Here is a 20,940-nt window from a genome sequence, read left to right as displayed (position 1 = left end):
ATCTTCACTTTGATCAATCTGCACTTTGAGATTTTATCTTCAGCATTTATCTTACCTTACACATATTTTACTGCAGATTGTAAAGCGATTGCATGATTGTATTTTAGGGAATGCTTTAAGTGCTTCTGAATTTAACCTAATCCCTGACTGGCATGCCCAATACTGAATTCTTTTTTTTTTTTTTTTTTTTTTTTAGTTTTCAAGCAAATTAAGTGACTTGATTCAGGGTAGAAACAAAATGAAACTTAAATTCAGAGCTAAATCCATTGGAACATCTGCCTGGTAGTTACTGCTTCAACTGAAGTTTATCAGGGTTGTAGGGACAAAGCAAAAGAGAAAATTAGGCATGAATAGAATTCTCTTGTAGACTATTAAGCAGCTCAAATCATTGACCATAGATACATATAAATAGTTTGTAAAATACTGAGTTTTAAACACTCACCTCCACAAATGCAGCATAGATGTAGTAGAGACAGCCCATTCTCTGTGCGGTAATTTAGGTTAACTTTATTGAAGGCATCATCAGAGCTGAAAAAAAAGTTTTTTCATATGACCAAAGATTTCACCTTTTAGTTTATTATTTTTCAGTTGAAAAATTATGAAAGGAAACCTGTTACTATAAATTCAGAAGTATATCTTTTCTAGGATTTTGTTGTACCTAGAAAAATAATTTTGAATATGCATCCATATGAAGAATAAAGTAGAGAGAACATAATATGAAAGTTTGAGAGACAAGTTTAAATTAAGGACCGTTATATAGTTTTGTGTTCTATGTATAATTTGAACTTTTCAAGGAATTTTATGAATTAAAATTTATGTATAATAAAAAAATAAATAAAATTTATGTATAATAGAAATAGAAAGCAGACATTTGAAAGTAAACTCATTCGCATTCAAAATTTCACATCATATTTATGGAGAAAGTCAAGAAATTCCCTTGAAAAAGAAAAAAAGTGGCATTTGATAAGAGATTGGAGAAAGTAATATAATCCCTGCTGTTTTACAAGTTCTGCCTGAAGCAAAGTTTCCTTGTACTTTGATGGGGTCAGATTTCATAGATAAAAGAGGTCTAAACTCTGATCAGGTACTATGATAAAATCCCTGGAGAGGAGTAGTGTTAGTGATTCAATTAGTAAAATCCTTGCCTTTGTGTGAACAAAGACCCTTGCCCCAGGAGGGCCCTAGAGAGCCAAAGGTACCCTTGGAAAAGGAATATAAAGCTAAAATGCTTGACCTCTTGACCTCGATGGTACCCCCAGGGCATTTTTCAGTAGAAATAAGATCACATCCTTGGCCTCCCAGGTCAATTTCCAGTGGCTTCCTGCCTATTTAAATCTCCAGCAGTTTGAGTGAGATAGTATAGTTTTTGGTGAGTGAAACTTCCACATCATTTGTAAAGTACTTACACTTGAAAGGTACTATAAATTCAGGACATTATCTTCAAGGTACCCAGTTAAGCACTTCAAAAGCTATTGGAATATTTAAAATAGAAAAGAAAAGGTGCTATTTCCAGGGTGCTGCTAAAAAGAGAGAACCTCTAAATCTAGAGACATTGAAGGATCTCTCTTGGTGAAAACTTTAATTAGCAATGGCAAGCCAGTGGTTTGTTTTCATAGAATATTCTAGAACATCCTCATACTCATAAACTTCTTGGTTTGCATGTTCAACTTCCCAGCTGCAAAGTCCACAGACATGCTTATTCATATTGAGAAACATACCTCAACTTGCTTCGGAATGCTATATGTAGAAGTACAGTAAACTCAGAGTCATCCTTACAAATGTTAATAATATAATAGATCAAGGAGACAAGAATTTGGGGGAAAATAGCTAAAAGTTTAACTCACTCCTATCTGCACTTCCCCCCCAGTTCAATGAATGATGCTAAAAAAATATTTCTGATGAAAATACTACTGTTTTAAATGTCTATCTAAAATGAACCTAATTGTAAATGGTATTCCTATTTTATGGTATGTGCAGTAACTGCACAAAATAACATGGTTCTTGGAAATATGCAGCCTTTGCCTGAGTCAGGCTTCTAAACTCTTAAAGCCAATTGTATTACAGATGTCTTGCAGAAATTAAACTTAATAGGTAGTACTAAACAAAGTGCACTCAGAAGCCCACTTACAAGTGCATTCACAGAGTTCTTCTCGGTGATTATGATTTCAAATAGCATAGGTTTTCTGAAGAGCTGAACTCTGCTTTTTTTTTTTTTTTAAGATTTTATTTTATTTTATTTGACAGATAGAGATCACAAGTAGGCAGAGAGGCAGGCAGAGAGAGAGAGAGGAGGAAGCAGGCTCCCTGCAGAGCAGAGAGCCTGATGCGGGGCTTGATCCCAGGATCCTGGGATCATGACCTGAGCCGAAGGCAGAGGCTTTAATCCACTGAGCCACCCAGGCGCCCCTGAACTCTGCTTTTAAACCTAGGTGGATGGGATTTTTCTCTTAAAGTCTGCAGGAAATCAGTGTCCATAAATAAAAAGGGAAAGGAAACTGTGACTAGCCATTGAAGATGTTGATTGACAATGATTTAGAAACCCTGAGCTGCATTGGCTTTTCTTTCCTGGTCCTTCCATTATCCAGCAATGAAAACACACGATAAGATCAAAAGACAGAAAACAAAGTATTGGGTGGGGAAGGAAAGGGAAGCCTTCTGTTAAATGTAAGGAAATATATAACCTTTAGCCTAAAAGAAGAACAGGGAAGGAAGTACCTTTTGAGCTAACTGTAATGAACTTAATGGCAAATGCTGAAAGAAAAGGCTTGGGAGCACCTCTGAAGTAATAAACCCTTGAGAAAATTTGTTTTTCAATGTGTTTCTAATATTATACAGCAATACCTGCCATGTTTTGATGTTTTAAAAGTGGAAATCATTTTAGCAGTGTAGGGAATCCTTAAAGCTTGGTCCTTGTATTGCAGTCCTATCCTGCTTCTGCCTTTTAAATAGTTTTTTAAATTTTTCGTCTCCTCCAATTTGGACAAGTCATTAAACCTCTTCAATCTGTAATTTCTTCAGTTATGAAATGATTAAAATAATGCATAGAGATTGTATTGTTGTGAAGAATGCATGAGGTTAGGGCTTACTGTAGTAACTAGCACATATGTTTTCAATAAATGGTTATTTTATTATTATTATTATTACTATTGTTAACAAGGTCACTGAGCATAAAACTTCCCCTGCATAGTTTAAATCTTGGGAGAATTTTAGCACAATTTTCCCACCAAGTTTGATCTTCAATCTCTCACATCTGATAACCTGCAAAATTTCCTGATTTTGACAATTCTATAGATCTAAGTATTTTATGCTCATAGTGACTCTCTTCCAGGCTCCCAGAAAATGTCTGACCTTGTCTTCATATGTTTTTAAAAAGACTACCAAATTGGATGTTGTGACAGCTAGCACCTGTCAGTGACTCAGAGCAACTACTAGAATCATAATTTTGCAATGTAAGTCCAGAGGCATCATGGGAAGGCTATTTTCAACACTGGAGATATTAAAATAACTAAAAAGGAAAAAAGGGGAGAGCTTAAAAATCCAAGAGGAAAAAAAAGTTGCATTAAAAGGTTTTATGAGAAGATAGATTCAATTGCTTTCTTATTCCATGATCTATCAATTATCATCAAATGATGCATTCAATCAGTCTGGCACAACACCTACTGACACCAACTGTGTGCCCCACCTTTGTTCTTAATAATCACCTTACCATGTTCTCAACAGTCTACTTGATTTAAAACTACTCATATGGGGCACCTGGGTGGCTCAGTGGGTTAAGCCGCTGCCTTCGGCTCAGGTCATGATCTTGGGGTCCTGGGATCGAGTCCCGCATGGGGCTCTTTGCTCAGCAGGGAGCCTGCTTCCCTCTCTCTCTCTCTCTGCCTGCCTCTCCATCTACTTGTGATCTCTCTCTGTCAAATAAATTAAAAAAAAATATTAAAAAAAAAAAAAAGAACCAAAAAAGAAAAAAAACAAAAACCTACTCATATGTCCTGGATCCTTTAAGTGCATTAGTCCTGGATAAATGCATGCTAGATAGAATTCTACAATTGACTCCAGCATTAGTCCTGATTTCTAATGCCCCAATCAGCTTTGCAAAGAAAGTAAACATTGAATAAACAAAAAATACAAGATACTAAAGTTTTTTCCTTTATTTAAAATAATAATAATCCTAAATGAATAACTATTGTTTACATAAGTAAAATTGAAAGCATGAATTATATTAGTGACTTCTTGTTCAACAATCAATTCTTAAACTCACTGAATCTTAAAGTAGACGTGACCATTCATATGTGACTTGGTATATAGTCTTAAAGAGCTCCTTGCTCAAAACTATTGTCCGTTATTTTGTTCTTCTCTTGAATTATATCCTCCTTGAACTCATGCAACTTCTATTAATGCCAACAAAATGAATCAACAGAGAATAGGCTCCCACAATATTTGACAGTCAAGTGCAATTTTAATAGTACAATTTTTATCTTAACTTTAATAACTGGAGTGTAATTTTTTTAATGAGTTACTGGGGCTATATTTGAATCCTAATTCTCACTTCCCATTAACTTCTAGTCAAATGTTTCTGTTTTGAAACATGTAATTAAAATATTCAAGGTTTTAATGCAATCATTCCTAGGAGAGATATTTCATATTCTCTTCTTTTGCCTCTTCTAAAGGAACTGTGTGTGTCAAATTCACTGTCAATTGAACATCACTTATGTATTCTAATACCCTACGCTCAATTTATTTTTTAATTTTCCCTTACATTTTTCATCACCTGCCATGTCATACTGTAACTTAACATATCCTAATGAGTTCATAGTGCTTGCTGAGGTATGGATGAAGTTCCTAATTAAAATGAAGTCACTATTACGAATATATTTCTAACAGTAATTTCTGTCCTTAATCATTGAAAATGGTAGTTCTGTATCCAAAGGTTACTTTCTTTCTTGTAGTATAATGAACTCTTTTCTTAGCCTTTACCTTTTATACAGAAAAGTATGCAGTTTCATGATCCAATTATACTTCTTTCTCATGACCTCATCCTTTCAAGAAAATATCTGACATGACCACAATTGGAAACTAATTAAAATGTAACATTTGAACAGTTGGCCAAAAATAACATACTACTATCCAAAATATTCTGATAGGTAGATGCATTTTCTAAATTAATTAATTTGCTGAAATTTAGGGAAAGAAGAAAAGGATTTGTTTTAGATCATCTAGTTTCCCAAATTGATAATTTAGGTTTCAAATGGCTGACTGTAATTTTTTTTTGTTTTATTTAACTTCAAGTTAGTTAACAGATGGTGTATTATTAATTAATTTAAGAAGTAGAATTTTGTGATTCCTCAGTTACATTACCTCAAGTCCCATTACATCAGGTTCCCTCCTTAAAGCCCACCACCTAATTACCCCATTCCCCCACCTGCCTCCCCTCCAGAAATTGTCAGTTTGTTCTCTGTAGTTGTCTCTTATTGCCTCCCTCTCTGTTTTTATCTTATTTTATTTTCCTTCCCTTCTCCAATGTTCATCTGTTTTGTTTCTTAAATTCCACATGAGTGAAATCATTTGGTATTTGCCTCTCTCTGACATTTCACTGAGCATAATACATTCTAATTCCATCCACGTAATTGCAAATGGCAAGATTTCTTTTTTCTGCCTGAGTAACATAGCTATTCATCAGTCAATGGACACCTGTGCTCTTTCCATATTTTGGCTACTATGGATAGTATTGCTATAAACATTGGGGTGCACCTGCCCTTTGAATCACTATTTTTGTATTATTTGGATAAATGCCTAGTAGTGCAATTGCTGGGTTGTAGGGTAGCTCTATTTTTAACTTCTTGAGGAACCTCCATATTGTTTCCCAGAGTGGCTGCCCAAGTTGCATTCCCACCAACAGTGCAGGAGGGTTTCCTTTCTCCACATCCTTACCTACATCTGTTGTTTCCTAAGTTGTTAATTTTAGCCATTCTGACCGCTGTGAGGTGGTATCCCATAGTGGTTTTGATTTGTATTTCCTGATTATAAGTGTTGTCGAGCATTCTTTTCATGCATCTGTTAGCCATTAATATGTATTCTTTGGAGAATGTCTGTTCATGTCTTCTGCCCTTTTCTTGACTGGATTTTTTATTTTGGGATATTCAGTTTGGTAAGTTCTTTATAGATTTTGGATACTAGTCCTTTATTTGATATGCCATTTCTAAATATCTTCTCCCATTCTGTTTGCTGCCTTTTTTTTTTTTTTACTGTTTCCCTTATTGTGTAAAAGCTTTTCCTCCTGATGAAGTCCCAATTGTTTATTTTTGTTTTTGTTTCCCTTGCCTCCTGAGACGTGTCTTGTAAGAAGCTGCTGCAGCCAAGATCAAAGAGGTTGCTGCCTGTGTTCTCCTTAAGCCTTTGATGGATTCCTGCCTTACATATAAATCTTTCATCCATTTTGAATTTATTTTTGTGTATGGTGTAAGAAAGTCATCCAGTTTCACTGTTCTGCATATGGCTGTCCAGTTTTCCCAACACCATTTGTTGAAGACACTGTCTTTCTCTCACTGGATATTCTTTCCTGCTTTGTTGAAGATTAGCTGACCAGAATTGAGAGTCAATTTCTGGGCTCTCTATTCTGTTCCATTGATCAATGTGTCTGTACCATACTGTCTTGATGATTACAGCTTTGTAATACAGCTTGAAGTCCAGAATTTTGATGCCACCAGCCTTGGTTTTATTTCTCAATGTTACTTTGGTTATTTGGGGTCTTTTTTCATTCCATATAAATTTTAGAATTCCTTGTTCTAGCTCTGTGAAAAATGTTGGTGTTATTTTGATAGAGATTGCACTTAATATGTAGATTGCTTTGGGCATTATAGACATTTTCAGAATATTTATTCTTCCAATCCATGAGAATGGAGTATTTTCCCATTTCTTTGTGTCTTCCTTAATTTCATAACAGTTCTATAGTTTTCAGTGCACAGATCTTTTACCTCTTTGGTTAGGTTTATTTCTAGGTGTCTTATGGTTTATAGTGCAATAGTAAATGGGATCAATTCATTGATTTCTCTTTCTGCTGCTTCATTGTTGGTCTATAGAAACGCAAAGGACTTCTGTGTGTTGATTTTATATCCTGCGACTTTGCTGAATTTCTGTATCAGTTCTAGCAATTTTATTTTTTTTGGAGTTTTTTGCGTTTTCCAGAGTACCCTGCCATTTGTGAAGAGTGAAAGTTTGACTTCTACCTTGCTGATATGGATGCATTTTATTTCTTTTTTGCTGTTAGATTGCTGAGGTGAGGACTTCCAGTACTATGTTGAACAACAGTGGTGAGAGTGGATATCCCTGTTGTTTTCCTGACTTCAGGCAAAAAGCTCTCAATTTTTCTCCATTGAGAATAATATTAGCTATGGGCCTTCATGTATGGTCTTTAGGATGTTAAAGTATGTTCCCTCTATCCCTACTTTGTTGAGGGTTTTTATCAACAAAGATGTTATATTTTGTCAAATGCTTTTCCTGCATCTATTGAAAGGATCATATGGTTCTTATCCTTTATTAATGTGGTATATCACATTGAGTGATTTGTGGATGTTGAACTACCCTTGAAGCCCAGGAATAAATCATACTTGTTCCTGGTGAGTAATCCTTTTAATGTACTGTTGGATCTGATTAGCTAGTATGTTGTTGAGAATTTTTGCATCTGTGTTCACCAGGGATATTAATCTGTTATTCTCCTTATTAGTGGGGTCTTTGCCTAGTTTTGGAATCAAGATAATTCTGGCCTCATAAAATGAGTTTGGAAGTTTTACTTCCATTTCTATTTTTTGGACATTTCAGAAGAATAGGTAGTAATTCTTTAAATGTCTAGTAGAATTCCCCTGGGAAGTCACTCGGCCCTGGACTCTTGTTTGTTGGGAGATCTTTGATTCAATTTCTTTGCTGGTTATGTTCAGATTTTCTATTTCTTCCTGTTTCCATTTTGGTAGTTTATTCATTTTTAGGAATTTATCCATTTTTTCCGGAGTGCCTAATTTGTTTGCATATAATTACTCATAATATTATAATTGTATTTCTTTGGTATTGGTTGTGATCTCTCCTCTTTCATTGATGATTTTATTTATTTGGTTCCTTCATCTTTTCTTTTTGATAAATCTGGCTAGGGGTTTATCAATCTTATTAATTCTTTAATGAACTGGCTCCTAGTTTTGTTGATCTGTTTTATTGTTCATTTGATTTCTATATCATTGATTTCTGCTCTAATCTTTATTGTTTCCCCTCTCCTGCTGAATATAGGCTTCATTTGCTGTTCTTTTTCTAGCTCCCTTAGGTGTAAGGTTAGGTTGTGTATTTGAGACCTTTCTTGCTTCTTGAAGAATGCCTATATTGCTATATACTTCCCTTTCTGTATCCCAAAGATTTTGAACTGTTGTGTTTTCATTTTTGTTTGTTTCCATGTATCTTTTTAAATTTCTTCTTTAATTTTTGGATGGCCCACTTATTCTTTTTTCTTTTTTAAAGATTTTATTTATTTATTTGAGAAAAAGAGCACTGGAGAGAGAGCAAGAGAGCACAAGCAGGGGGAGTGGCAGATAGAGAGGGAGAAGCATGATTCCCACTGAGCAGGAAGCCCCATTTCAGGGCTCCATTCCAGGTTCCTGGTCACGACCTGAGCTGAAGGCAGACACTTAACCACCTGAGACACCCAGGTATCCCCCATTCATTCTTTAGTAGGATGTTCTTTAACCTCCATGTATTTGTGGCCTTTCCAAATATTTTCTTGTGGTTGACTTTCATAGCACTATGGTCTGAATCTTTTTATACCTGGATATACTTCAATCTTTTTATACCTGGTTGAGTTCTGATTTGTGACCCAGTACATGATCTCTACTGGAGAATGTTCCATGTTCATTCAAAAAGAATGTATGTTCTGCTGCTTAAATGTTTTGAATATATCTATTAAGTCCATCTGGTGTAGTGTGCCATTCAAAGTCCTTGTTTCCTTGTTAATCTTCTGCTTAGATGATCTGTCCATTGCTATGAGCAGGGTGTTAAAGGCCCCTACTACTATTGTATTGTTATCAATGCATTTCTTTAGGTTTGTTATTGATTTGTATATATTTGGTGCTCCCAAGTTAGGGGCAAAAGTATTTACAGTTGTTAGATCTTCTTGTTGGATAGACCCTTTTATTATGGTATAGTGTCCTTCTTTATCTCTTATTACAGTCTTTGGTTTAAAATCTAGTCTGATACAAGGATGGCTACTCCAGCTTTCCTTTGAGGTCCATTAGCATAAGAGACGGTTCTCCACCCCCTCTCTATCAGGAGGTGTCTTTGGGTCTAAAATGAGTCTTTTGTAAACAGCATACTGATGGGTCTTGTTTTTTTATTCATTCTGATACCCTGTCTTTGTTGGAGCAGTTAGTCCATTTACATTCAGGGTAATTATGGAAAGATATGAATTTAGTGCCATTGTATTATCTGTAACATTGCTGTTCCAATAGATTGTCTCTGTTCCTTTCTCTTCTTTGTTACTTTTGGTCTCTCTCTCTCTCTGCTCAAAGTCCCTTTTAATATTTCTTAAGGGTTGGTATAGTGTTCACAAACTCCTTCAGTTTGTGTCTTAGAACCTTTTTATCTCTCTTTTTATTCTGGATGACAGCCCCTGGATTAATTATTCTTGGCTGTATATTTTTCCCACTTTAGAATTTGACTATATCATGCCAAACCTTTCTGGCCTGCCAGGTCTCTGTAGACAGTGCTGCTGCTAGTTTTTTCCCACTAGCTGTCCTTTGCAGAGATTCTCTTTGCTTGCAGTGGGGACTATTTGACCTTCATGTAGGTGTGTTTTGCTTTGTTTGTTGAAAGAAGTCTGGAAAGAAAGAAAGAGGAAAAAAAAAGAGCCTCATCCTCAAATAAGAGAAAATTAAAAAAAAAAAAAAAGAAAAAGAAAAAAACAAAGAGACAATCAAAAAAACTATAAGCCTGATTCCAAAGGAAAAAAAAGGGGGGGGGGGATAAAGAAAAACAAAAGAAAAGAACCCTGATCCAAAAAACAAGACAAAACAAAATAAAACAAAAAACACAAGAGAAAGAGAAAGGAAATGAAAAAACAAATTTACAAACAAAAAACTGTAAGTCTGATTCCAAAGGGGGGGAAATAAAAAGGGAAAAAATAAAAGAAAAAAAGAATAAGAGAACAAAAAATACAGCCTGGTCTTATTTCCATCAGAACTAAAGGGGACGCTGTGAGGCACTGTATAATCAGTACACTTGGTGTTTGTGGTATGCTGCCTGGGTTGTTCTTCTCTGGGAGAGGTCTACTGCGTTGGCACAGTTAGTCCTGACCCAGTGAAGAAAAAAAAGCACTTGCCAAGCACAGGGGGTGTGGGGTTTGACGAAAGCAGCTCCCACCTCCACTAGGGGCCGCTGTGTTGTTCCCTGCTGCCTGGCTGTATTGGTAGTGGGAGTAAAATGGCAACATACCATTCTGTCCTCCAGTTGGGGGCTCTCACACCCCTGCTGTTCCTGAAGCCCTCATGCAAAGGTGAGGGTCACAACATGCCCGGCGCCCATCTGTCTTGCATTTGTCTCTGGTGCCCTTGGGATTCAAAACTCCAAATCTTAAAGTAATGGCACCACTCTGGTCTGCTTCATCCTCCGGGTTAGAGGCTTGCTGCTCTCTGACTAGTGCTCTTTGTCCCAGAAAAAGAGTTTTTCACCTGGGCAGTGTGCTGATTCTATGCTTTGGCAACATGAAAAGCAGCAACCAGGTTATCCGGCCTCTGTGCACATTTGTTTGCTGCCAATGAAAGGCCATTTGCTGGTGCCTGCAGTGTCTTTTGTCCTTGGAGAGGATATAAACTTTCTTCAAAATGTACTCCAGGAAGGGGAACAGTTTCTCCCAGTGAGACCTCTGAGATTCCTACTGCACTTGGTTCAAGCTCCTGGGCCAGAGATGTTCTACTCTCCAGGAGCACATGTTACCGCAACTCTCTCACAAAAGTCACAAACTTTCCAAAAGCTCAGAGTCTGAGCTATATTCAATGTTTGTAAAAAACTTGCACCACCCAGTTCCCCCAGCTCACCAGGCTGTGGTCTGAGAGGTTTTCTTCTTGTGCAAACCCAACGCCACATTCTCTCAACCCCTCTCTTCCTCTTTCCCGTTTTTCTCCTGTGGGAATTGTTCCCTCCCCTTTGCAGCCTGGCAGCTTTCCTCTCCCCCAATTCACTTCCATACATCTTGCACCTGCCATGTTGTCTTCCTCCAACCGTAGAAATCCTGCTTCTAATCCTCAGATTGATTTCCTGGGTGTTCCAAGTGATCTGACCTCAAGAGAGGAGGAAAGCCCCTCATGCCCCTACTTCTCCGTCATCTCCAGTACTTCTCAACTCATTCCCCATGTAAATTCTTATGTAGTTCTTTGTGGTGGTTTCTGATTCTTGTCCCACCAAACAACAGAAACAAAAAGAAATCATCAATAAGATTTGTTCTCAAGGTATATGCCCAGGAAACACCCAGAAACATATTTGCCTAATATCACAGAGATCCAATCAGCAAACTAATAACATGAAATATATTTATTCATTCATCATACAATAGATAATTACTGAAATGTTTGCAGATAGAGCAAGAATAGCTAAGGATAATAAAATTGAGACAATAATAATTTATTATGAGGCTTAGATCTTGCAAGACTTTCATAAACATTAGCTGCTATAATAATTATTCTTAATAAAGCACTAATATTGATTATTATATTGATTATTTTAACAATTTTATTGTTTTGCCTTGCATTTGAGAAGGGAGATCAGAAGTTGAAAGGGAAGATAGATACAGTATGGGATGAGAGGGAAGAATACAGAGTAAGGATAAAAGGAGGAAAGATAGTGAGAGCTAGTGAGGTAGCAAAGCTAGAGGGAGAGAGAGACTGAAAGAAAAAAAGAGATTGAGATCAAGCTGCTTCATAAGGATTTTATAAGCTATTACTGTACAATTCTTATTCATAACTAGTTTTACCTAGACAAGCAAGAAAAGAAATACAGAGGTAGGTAGTCTTGGGACAATGTGAATTGTCTTTCTGTTGCTGTGGTGGTTTGTTTTGTTTCATTGCTAATTAGCATGATGTACTAACCAAACATGCCAAATAATACTTTCACACTATTTTAATACTATAAGATGACATGTTTCTTCTTAATATTCTACTTCTCAACTTGATGCAGAATTTCACTATTTTAGATAAGGTCAGCCTGCCATATTTCTGGAGCTATTCATTTGACATTAGCTAAATTTCATAATTGGTTATAGCTTTGAAAAAGTAGAATTTTGGAAGATATTTCATTTGGAGGATAGGAATGGTGGACTGCAGGTGGGCCCAGAGGAACTTTTCAGTGAGAAAATGAGCACGAAGGGCATGTATACTTTTTATCTCTTCTCTCCTCCTCTGAACACTTTTAGCATGCAAATATTACAACTGCTTGCCCATGGAACAGAGCATTCTTCTGACTATTTTTGTTTATTTATCAAACCTAATCAATTTCGAAGTGGGATATTACCATTATCAACCAAGGTATAATGATTCAATGTGAAAATAAGATTTAAAATGAGAAAAAAATAGGATTATTTTGATTATTGCTGAAATACCGTGGCATCGGAACAATATAACTTCTCTGCAACCTACTCAGTGACATCAAATTTCATATTACAGATTAAGCAGATAAAGAGTAGCTCTGACAATTAAATTAGAAGAGCACAGTTCTAAAATTTCTAATGACTTAAAAACATATTGAAACAAAATAATTTAATTGAAATGCTTTTAAAGTTGTGGAGGGCCATCATGGAGTGTTTTTCAAACATTGAGGGTGGGGTACATGTTTCACCAGGAGTAGGGGTGGGGAACTAAAATATAGTCTTCTACTCCCACCCCTAGGAGTAGTTCTAATACACAGGATATAGCAAAATTGTGGAATGGTATAGAAAAAATGAAAATATTTCAAAGATAATTTTGATCCATAATTTGTTCCCCTCCTCCCAGGTTGAGAACAAAGATCACGAAGATTACACATTTTGAAATTAAATACAAATCGATACAATCCCAGTACAATTATACATGTTGTTTATCCTAGTTCAAGCCAATTTAATTTGATTAACTTCATTTTCTTTAGGTATAAAATGGCAAGTGCAATGAATGCCAACCTCAAAGGTTGCTAACATAAACAATGATGATCAGTTTTTAATGAAAATTTTTGAGCATTTACCATGTGCCAGTCATTGTGCTAAAGCACTTTGCATATATACAGTAAGGACCATATGAGCTAATTCATATTAAAATACCTAGTAGCTTGTGATCTCTCTCTCTATCAAATAAATAAATAAAAAATCTTTTAAAAAATAAATAAATAAAATACCTAGTAGCATGCCTAGAACATGGCAAGCACTAAGTTGTTAGTTTGTTTTTCTTTCAAGTGCTATACAAATAGGTATTACAAATAAACACAAATATAAATAAAGCTAAATAAGACAAAGAAGCTGCCACTAGAGAATACATATACTAGTGGTTAGACAGACTTGGAAATGGATAAAGACAACACCATGTAGTAAGTGCTATTACATTGATAAACAAAAAGATTAGAGAAAGCACAGAAGAGGAAATACAGACAATGGTATTTCAATGTACCACTTCTGTCTTTCCTTCTTCTGTCTTCTCTTTTTCTTCATCTCTTCCTATCTTTCATCTATTATCTCAACAAATGTCCAAACTTATGACTGAATGCAACTTTATTGTGGATGATGAGAGAACATTCCATTTCCTTTCCCCTTCTTTACTCTACCAAACTCTCATCCCAAAGCTGCTATAAATTGGCATAAGAAACATAATGGTTTAGTTCTTTTTATCTTTTTAAAATTTAGTACTATGTTCCTGTACACTGTATTGTATATGAAAGCTATACCAGGAGATCATGTATGTGAACTAACAGAAGCCTTGGTGGACAATGATGTGGAAAATCTCTTTTAATGAATGAATGTATTATCTACCTGGAATGCCATAAAGAACTTGTTAGCAAACAAAAACAATAAAAACTCCCAAGACCTCCGAAATATGTGTTTATACCAGTGATCCTCCACCTGTGACTCTGGTATTAAATACCTCTTTTTGGACATCTTTACCCTTCTCCTCTTATTTATATGTTTAGAGAAAGCCTGATGTCATGAGGCATAACACAGTTGTTCATCACAGAAGCACTCCTTACATTATGTAAGGCATGGATAAAGATGAGAAAGAAAAAGGCTCTAACATTTATTTAATATCCAAAATGTCCTAGATACTCAAATGTAATCTCATATAATACTATGTTTCATCTTCCTAAATGCTTTAAAATTTTGGTGTGAGATCAATGAGTTAGACAATTTATATTCTCAGCACTCCATTCTTTTCTTTCCTTGTCATCCATCATTTTATTCTAGAGAAAAGAAAATCCTCAGAACTTTGCCCTCGGCATGACTGACTTTCTTTCCCAGTGATGCTATCTGTCTTAATGGAATCAGAGTACTCCGTTTATGTTTGTTTGTTTGTTTGCACCCTTGAATCTCTGTAGACCATACTAGTTGCCTGCTTTCTCTTCTCATGTTCCTTAACTCTTCACCAATATCACTTCAGGCAGAGTTTTCACTGCAACTTGAATATCTTTCTAGAAGTAGTTTTTAAACTTTAGGAGAAGTATCATTTTTAGCATGCAAAAATATTATCTGAGGAGCTTGTTAAAAATTCAGGTTTCTGGAAATCATCCCCAGAAATTCTGATTCATTTGATATGGAATGGAACCATGGAATCTAAAATTTTATCAAGCACTGTTGGTTACTCTACTGTAGGCAGCTTTTAGCCCTTGGAGAAACATGATTCTAAACTGAGGATAATCTTCTCCTTAGCTTCCTTATTATCACTTTTGGCTAACGGGACATTTCTGTCACTTCCTTAATGGCTTCAGCACCAGGCTGCCAGTCCTCTTTTCCATTAAATGCCCTACTATTATTCTTAGGAAAATTGACATCTATTTTGATGAGCCTTCTAGTACTGTCACCAAATCCCTTTTGATCACAATCTTTAAAAGTTAGATTTCAGATTTTGGCATCATCTTGAATTATTCTAACATTTCACATTTTTACTTTTGAAAACATATTAAAACATTTAATATTTTCATATTAAAACATTTAATCCTAACTTTCTTACTTTCTAACTTTTAAAAAACTATGTTTCTTCCACTAGATAATAAAGTTTTCAGTCTTTCTATCTGCCCCTACTTATCCAATCATGATAATAGAAACTTCCAATTATTCCACATCTACTGTGTGTTAGGCCCTCAACTCAGTACTATTTTGCAAATACCTTGTGAGCTTATTGTTAACCTCATTTACAGATGCAAAGGAGGCTCAACAAAATTAAACAACATATCCAAGGTTACATAGTTTGTAAATAAAAGAAACTGGGTTTAAAACTATATTTGCATCACTGTAAAATCATTACACTGAGTGACATAACTTTCTTACTCAACTTAGACAAAATGGTCAAGACATTTTTTCTTCTTGACTCCTCTAGACTTTCCATGGTACTAGTAGGAAGACCTCTCACAGTAGTCAGCTGACCTTGCTACAAATTTGAGTTCCAGCACTTACTAATCATACAATCTTGATAAGATACTATGTCTCTAGTCTTTAGTTTATCATCCATCAGAATTCTTATTTATCACAGAGTCATGGTGAGAATTACCAAATGTCTGTATTTGATCTGGAATAACAACTTGAATATAGTTAGCACAATAAATTCTGAACTATATTCTTCCTGACACTGTTTCCTGCTTCTCACCCTAATACTAATTAGTAAAAAGGAGGTCACATTAGTCATATAGTGGAAATGTAGGAAAAATCAGCTATAGCAGAAGCTGTTAAAAACAATGGTCTGTTGTTGAGGGAGTATGAGAGAAACCTATATCTCAAGCCTATTGTTAAACTTAATCCTTAAAAGGATGTCTATTTAAATTAGCCTTGACATACCTGCACAGTACTTCTTAAATTAAAAAAATAAATTAATAAATGAGTTTTTGAGTTCTTGAAGTTAAGGAAAATCTTTTTAGCTTAATCACATTTCATTCAGCATTATTTATCTGAGTCAATAAGAACTATAGGATTTATGATTAAATTCTACATTTGCATCTCTTCTCCAACAAAATAAATATGTATGTATAAATCTATTATACCAGTGTCAGTCAAATCTCTACAGGAATTTGAAAAGTTTTCCCATAACTGATCACGTTCAAGTACTTGCAAAAGTCAGCCCAGGATATCTCATCACGAGTATCAATACTGCCTTATCATTTTGGGCCAAATTAACACAGAGGATCAACAATTTCCTAAATTATAAATTAATTACCTGAAAAAGCCTTATTAATCCATAGACAATTTCATATAAACTATATTATACATGTATAACTTTAATTGCCAGTTACGTGAACTTTGTATATTTACTATAGCCGAAATTTAGGTGAAAAATATGTCATTTGGTCAGTGCTTCACACTTGTTTTCCAAGTAAGATAGAGGGAGTTCTTTGTCACAAGTACATTAGATAAATAATGCAGGTAAAAGTCAACATGGCTGATTGGCCTGCATGGAAGTTTCCTCAGTCAGGCAGCTTACACTGACCCTCCAAAATGCATCTAGTTTTTCAATGCCAGATTCAATTTCTCCAGAAGGTTGCTTGTGTATAGAAGGGTCCTACCCCTCTTTTTTGAACATTTTGTGTCTTCCAAGGTTGTGACACTATGCCAGATTATTTTTCTCTTGTTATCATGAACAAAACCCACTGAAAGCTTGAAGCCAGTATTACACAGTGTTATATGATTGTTCAGGGGCAGAATCATATTCAGTTCCATTAAGGGACAGCCTCTGAATGTCAAGAGAACAGAAGGTTTGTTAAAATTGGACTTATCCTAGTAGTTCAAAAAGAACAGCGTGGCCAATATTCTACCATCATTTGGGAAGAGAAAGCCATGCTGGCATGGCTTACAAAAAAGACCTAATTCCATGAAAGATTACTCAGATCAGCAACAGTTTGTATTCAAAAGTCAGCCCTTCTTGCCTCTCTTTTTAAACTTTAGCAATGGAAGCATGTAAGTCAATTTTTTAGGGAGATATAGCCCTAAAATGGGCTATATGAATGGTCAAGAAGGGGCAACCTTATATTTTAAGGCCTAACATGCCCGGTAATATCTGAGATTCTATGGGTTGTGTTTTTAAATATACATGTATCTAAAACAAGGTAATTAATAAAGATACTTATACCAAGAAAAATTAACTCTGAGAACTTTACCTAAATATGTGCCTTAGATCTGCAAGTTCTTTTTCTTTGATCCGTACGTCATCTTCTAATCTTTCTATTATAATAACATAAGATTCACTGACTTTCTTCTTCCATTCATCTAGTAAAGAAAAACAAATGGGACTGATTCGTAGCTGTGCTTTGCAAAATGCAGACACAGATCATAACATACAAGTAATTAAAACTCAGTTTTTATTCTAAATTCTACAATACTTAATTTAAATTACTGATTGTGAGCTTAAAATACAGATGTTTATATCTAAAATGCAATCATATTGAATTGTAGTAATTAAGAACCCATTTGCTATTGGATAATATATTTACATAAAAGAATATATTTGCCTTATTTCATTTGATTTTATTGCATTTTAATTATATCAATCTCTAGTTCCTAGACAAAAGTTTTCAAATACTTGATATTTAAGATATAATTCTAAAATCTCTATATTCAGCAGTATTCCTAGGAACGTTTTACCTAACAACTAATATACTTTTGTAAGAAATTTTCTGTTTTCTTTAAAAATCTTGCAGAGAAAAATAATTTGAGTTCAGATAATCTTCTCAACAGTTTCATATAATACATTGTCATTTCCTCCATGTAAAAATTAACAGATACTCCAATGATGTGTTAATTATCTATAACTACTATCTGAACCATGTTACATTTAAGGATATAAAAATAATTACCAGTGCAAGTTTGGGTTGGTCTAGATTTATAATTTCCCATTTGTTAGAAGTTTCTCCTTTTTCCCAGTGCAGTTCCTCAGGTTACAAGATTCCAAGTTCAAGTGCAATGACAGTCCAGTTGAAAAATACTTTGATAGTCTGGCTAAAAATAAGCTGACTGCCAAATGGAATGTCATGCAACAATGACAAAGAACAAAACAGTTTGTGCTTTCAAGGGTGAAATCATAAAGGGAACCAATCAGTCTGTTTAAAACAGCTGTATCACAAGTAAATAGCAAATGCTTCAATAGGATTATTTACCTCCATCAATTGATTATCTATCCATGTAGAGCTTCATGAGACATTTAATAGGTAAATCTAGAAAGTCGTTCAGTTACATCTGAGGTTCACAAACAGCTATTAAAACTATCTAGAGCTCCTTCCTAATCAGTTTCCCCTGAGTTAAAATAATGCCAGTTGGAAAAGAGTGACTGGTGATGGAATTCCCCTCTCTATATAAATACTGGGAACCCACACCCTCTGACATGCTACTAATAGAAATAAGTGTAAGTACTGCCTATATTAGAAGTACAAAATTATAAGAAGAAATTCTCAACATAGACCTGAGTTGATTATGTTGAACACCATAAGAATCATAGATAAAATCTAAGACACTGAGTTCTACAAATGGCAATTCATAAAATAACAATGACGAGAACAATATTGTGAATAATAAGATTGAACGCTTCTTGTGTGATAGATACTAGTCTGAGTGCTTTACATACATTTTGTCATTTATACCTCATATGTTGCAGGATTCTGCAGGGTATATATATCATTCCTATATTATAGATGAGAAAATCCAGATTTGCTAGTAGGTGGATGAGTTGGAATCAATTCTGGGTCTATATATTTCTGAAGTTCAAGGTAGATATTATTATTGTTAAAGTTTCCCATAATTCTTCTTTCATTCACCTTCCATTTACTTCATGGGGTTCATTTCTCTTGACCTCTAAATATTTCTACTGATATAAATGAACTCAGGGCATGATGTAGAAAAAATGGAAAACATAGAAAAGTTATCTGATTTTTAACTATGTATTTCTTTTGTATAATATAATTATACCTAAAGGATATAGATTTTGATCTTGAAATTCACCTCCAGAGGATATAGTTTTCATGTAACAGGTATGAATGTCACATTTATTATAGTTTAATATTGAAATCGTTTGTCTTTTTGAAGTAAATGCTAAGGTAAATTTAGGATTCCCCACACCTTTTTCTCAGCAAAGGTAATCTATGCTCCAGATATAGCTATCAGATATAGCTAGAGAAGTAGATAATCTGACTTCATGGACATTTCTGTCCACCCACAGACAAAACTTTCCTTATCTCTCTTCATCAGTATATGCTGCCATGGCTTTTGCTGTTTGCTTTTCTGTGGGGGCTTCTGGTTACTTGTTCTATGCATTCTGCATTTTCCTTGTTTGAAGGCCAGTTGCACCTGCTTCCCCTTAGCACTTATGAGACACATATCTCCTCATGTCAGAAAGTCTTTGCTGTCCCCAGACAGACAGCCTTTAGGCTCATTGGCCCAGGCACCTGACTTCCTCAATGCTTGGTATTGAAGACCAGGTATTTAGTATAGTCCTGAACACCATACTGGGCAGACTTCTTTAAGAGACTTGTGGTCAGGGGCGTCTGGGCGGCTCAGTGGGTTAAAGCCTCTGCCTTTGGCTCAGGTCATGATCCCAGGGTCCTGGGATCGAGCCCTGCATCGGGCTCTCTGCTCAGCAGAGAACCTGCTTCCTCCTCTCTCTCTGCCTGCTTCTCTGCCTGCTTGTGATCTCTGTCTGTCAAATAAATAAATTAAATTAAAAAAAAAAGAGACTTGTGGTCTCCCAAGGTATAGCCTTGGGAAATAATGCACAAGCTCTCCCTTCTCTCAGATTTCCCTAAAACAATCCATGGTTTCCATATTGTGACTCCAGAGGGTCAGATATGGGAAGCAGGACTGCAGACCTTAAGGACACCTAATCTATTTTTCCTGATCTTCTTTTTCTCTCTCTACTATCTCAAGTCTTTCACCAGTATGTGTGTGCATGTGTGTGTTTACTGCCTGTACCGATTGAAGGAAAACCTAGTTATTAGATTATTTTGCATTATTTCTCTAATTTCCTGTTTACAATACAAATTTGATGCATTAATTTTTAGGACTTTTCCTTTTGATTTTCAAAAATAGTTTTATTCTTTCAGAAAGGCTGGCTCTTACAAATGAAAGCTTTGATTTTCAAAAGCTACAATTTGTGCTATTAGTTTACAAACCCAATCAGCAACTCAACTGAATCTTGTTATATTCTAAAGCAATAAATTTTGTCCCCTCCCCCCTAAAAAGGTAGGATAACAGCATACAAATTCGGGAAATGGTAACCCCAATACATAAAATATAAACTATAACAATTCCCTACTTTCAAAGGAACAAAATCTATAAGCCACTTCTAAGAATATGAGTTTAGGTCATGGGTTAAGGGCAGTGGAGTAATCCTCCTGCATGCCTTCTGGAAGGTGAAGAAAAGGCTGGAATAAGTAAATGACCCAGGATAAAATCTTTCACTTTTCTTTCCTAAGGGATGTAGGAGGGAATCCACATGGAATCAGGAAATATTCTCCTCACTACTGAGTATATTTCTGTAAAAATTACTTCTTTCTATGTTGAGTTGGCCAAATGCTCTAGATTGAATCCTACTCTTCACCGTTCTGGACTCCCGAAAGTTCAAAAAGCATGTTATCTCATATATTATCAAAAACCCAACCTAATTACAAAAATGGTAAACTTCTCAAACTTTAGCGAGTGTAGATGCCACCTAAGGAGCTATGCAAAAAAAAAAAAAAAAAAAAAAAAAAAAAAAAAAGGAAAAAACCCAAAAA

The 20,940-nt window shown here is 35.3% G+C and overlaps 1 protein-coding gene across 1 annotated transcript in view; it reads right to left on the bottom strand.

Moving 5' to 3' along the window:
• LOC111143132 (serine/threonine-protein kinase TNNI3K) overlaps positions 1–18,073 on the bottom strand; it is a 312,262-nt gene extending 294,189 nt beyond the window's left edge. Inside the window, exons 1-3 of the mRNA XM_022496630.1 lie at positions 18,034–18,073; positions 17,338–17,446; positions 443–528 (exon numbers count right to left, since the gene is read on the bottom strand). Of these exons, the coding sequence (XP_022352338.1) occupies positions 443–528; positions 17,338–17,446; positions 18,034–18,073 (235 nt within the window). The remainder of the gene's footprint in view (positions 1–442; positions 529–17,337; positions 17,447–18,033) is intronic.
• Positions 18,074–20,940: the final 2,867 nt, after the last annotated feature.

This window comes from Enhydra lutris, unplaced genomic scaffold, assembly GCF_002288905.1.
Source record: "Enhydra lutris kenyoni isolate GAN:26980312 unplaced genomic scaffold, ASM228890v2 scaffoldscaffold9, whole genome shotgun sequence".
Taxonomy (NCBI): Eukaryota; Metazoa; Chordata; class Mammalia; order Carnivora; family Mustelidae; genus Enhydra; species Enhydra lutris.
The sequence above is the reverse complement of the archived record's forward strand: the minus strand, read 5'-3'. Positions and strand labels throughout refer to the sequence as shown.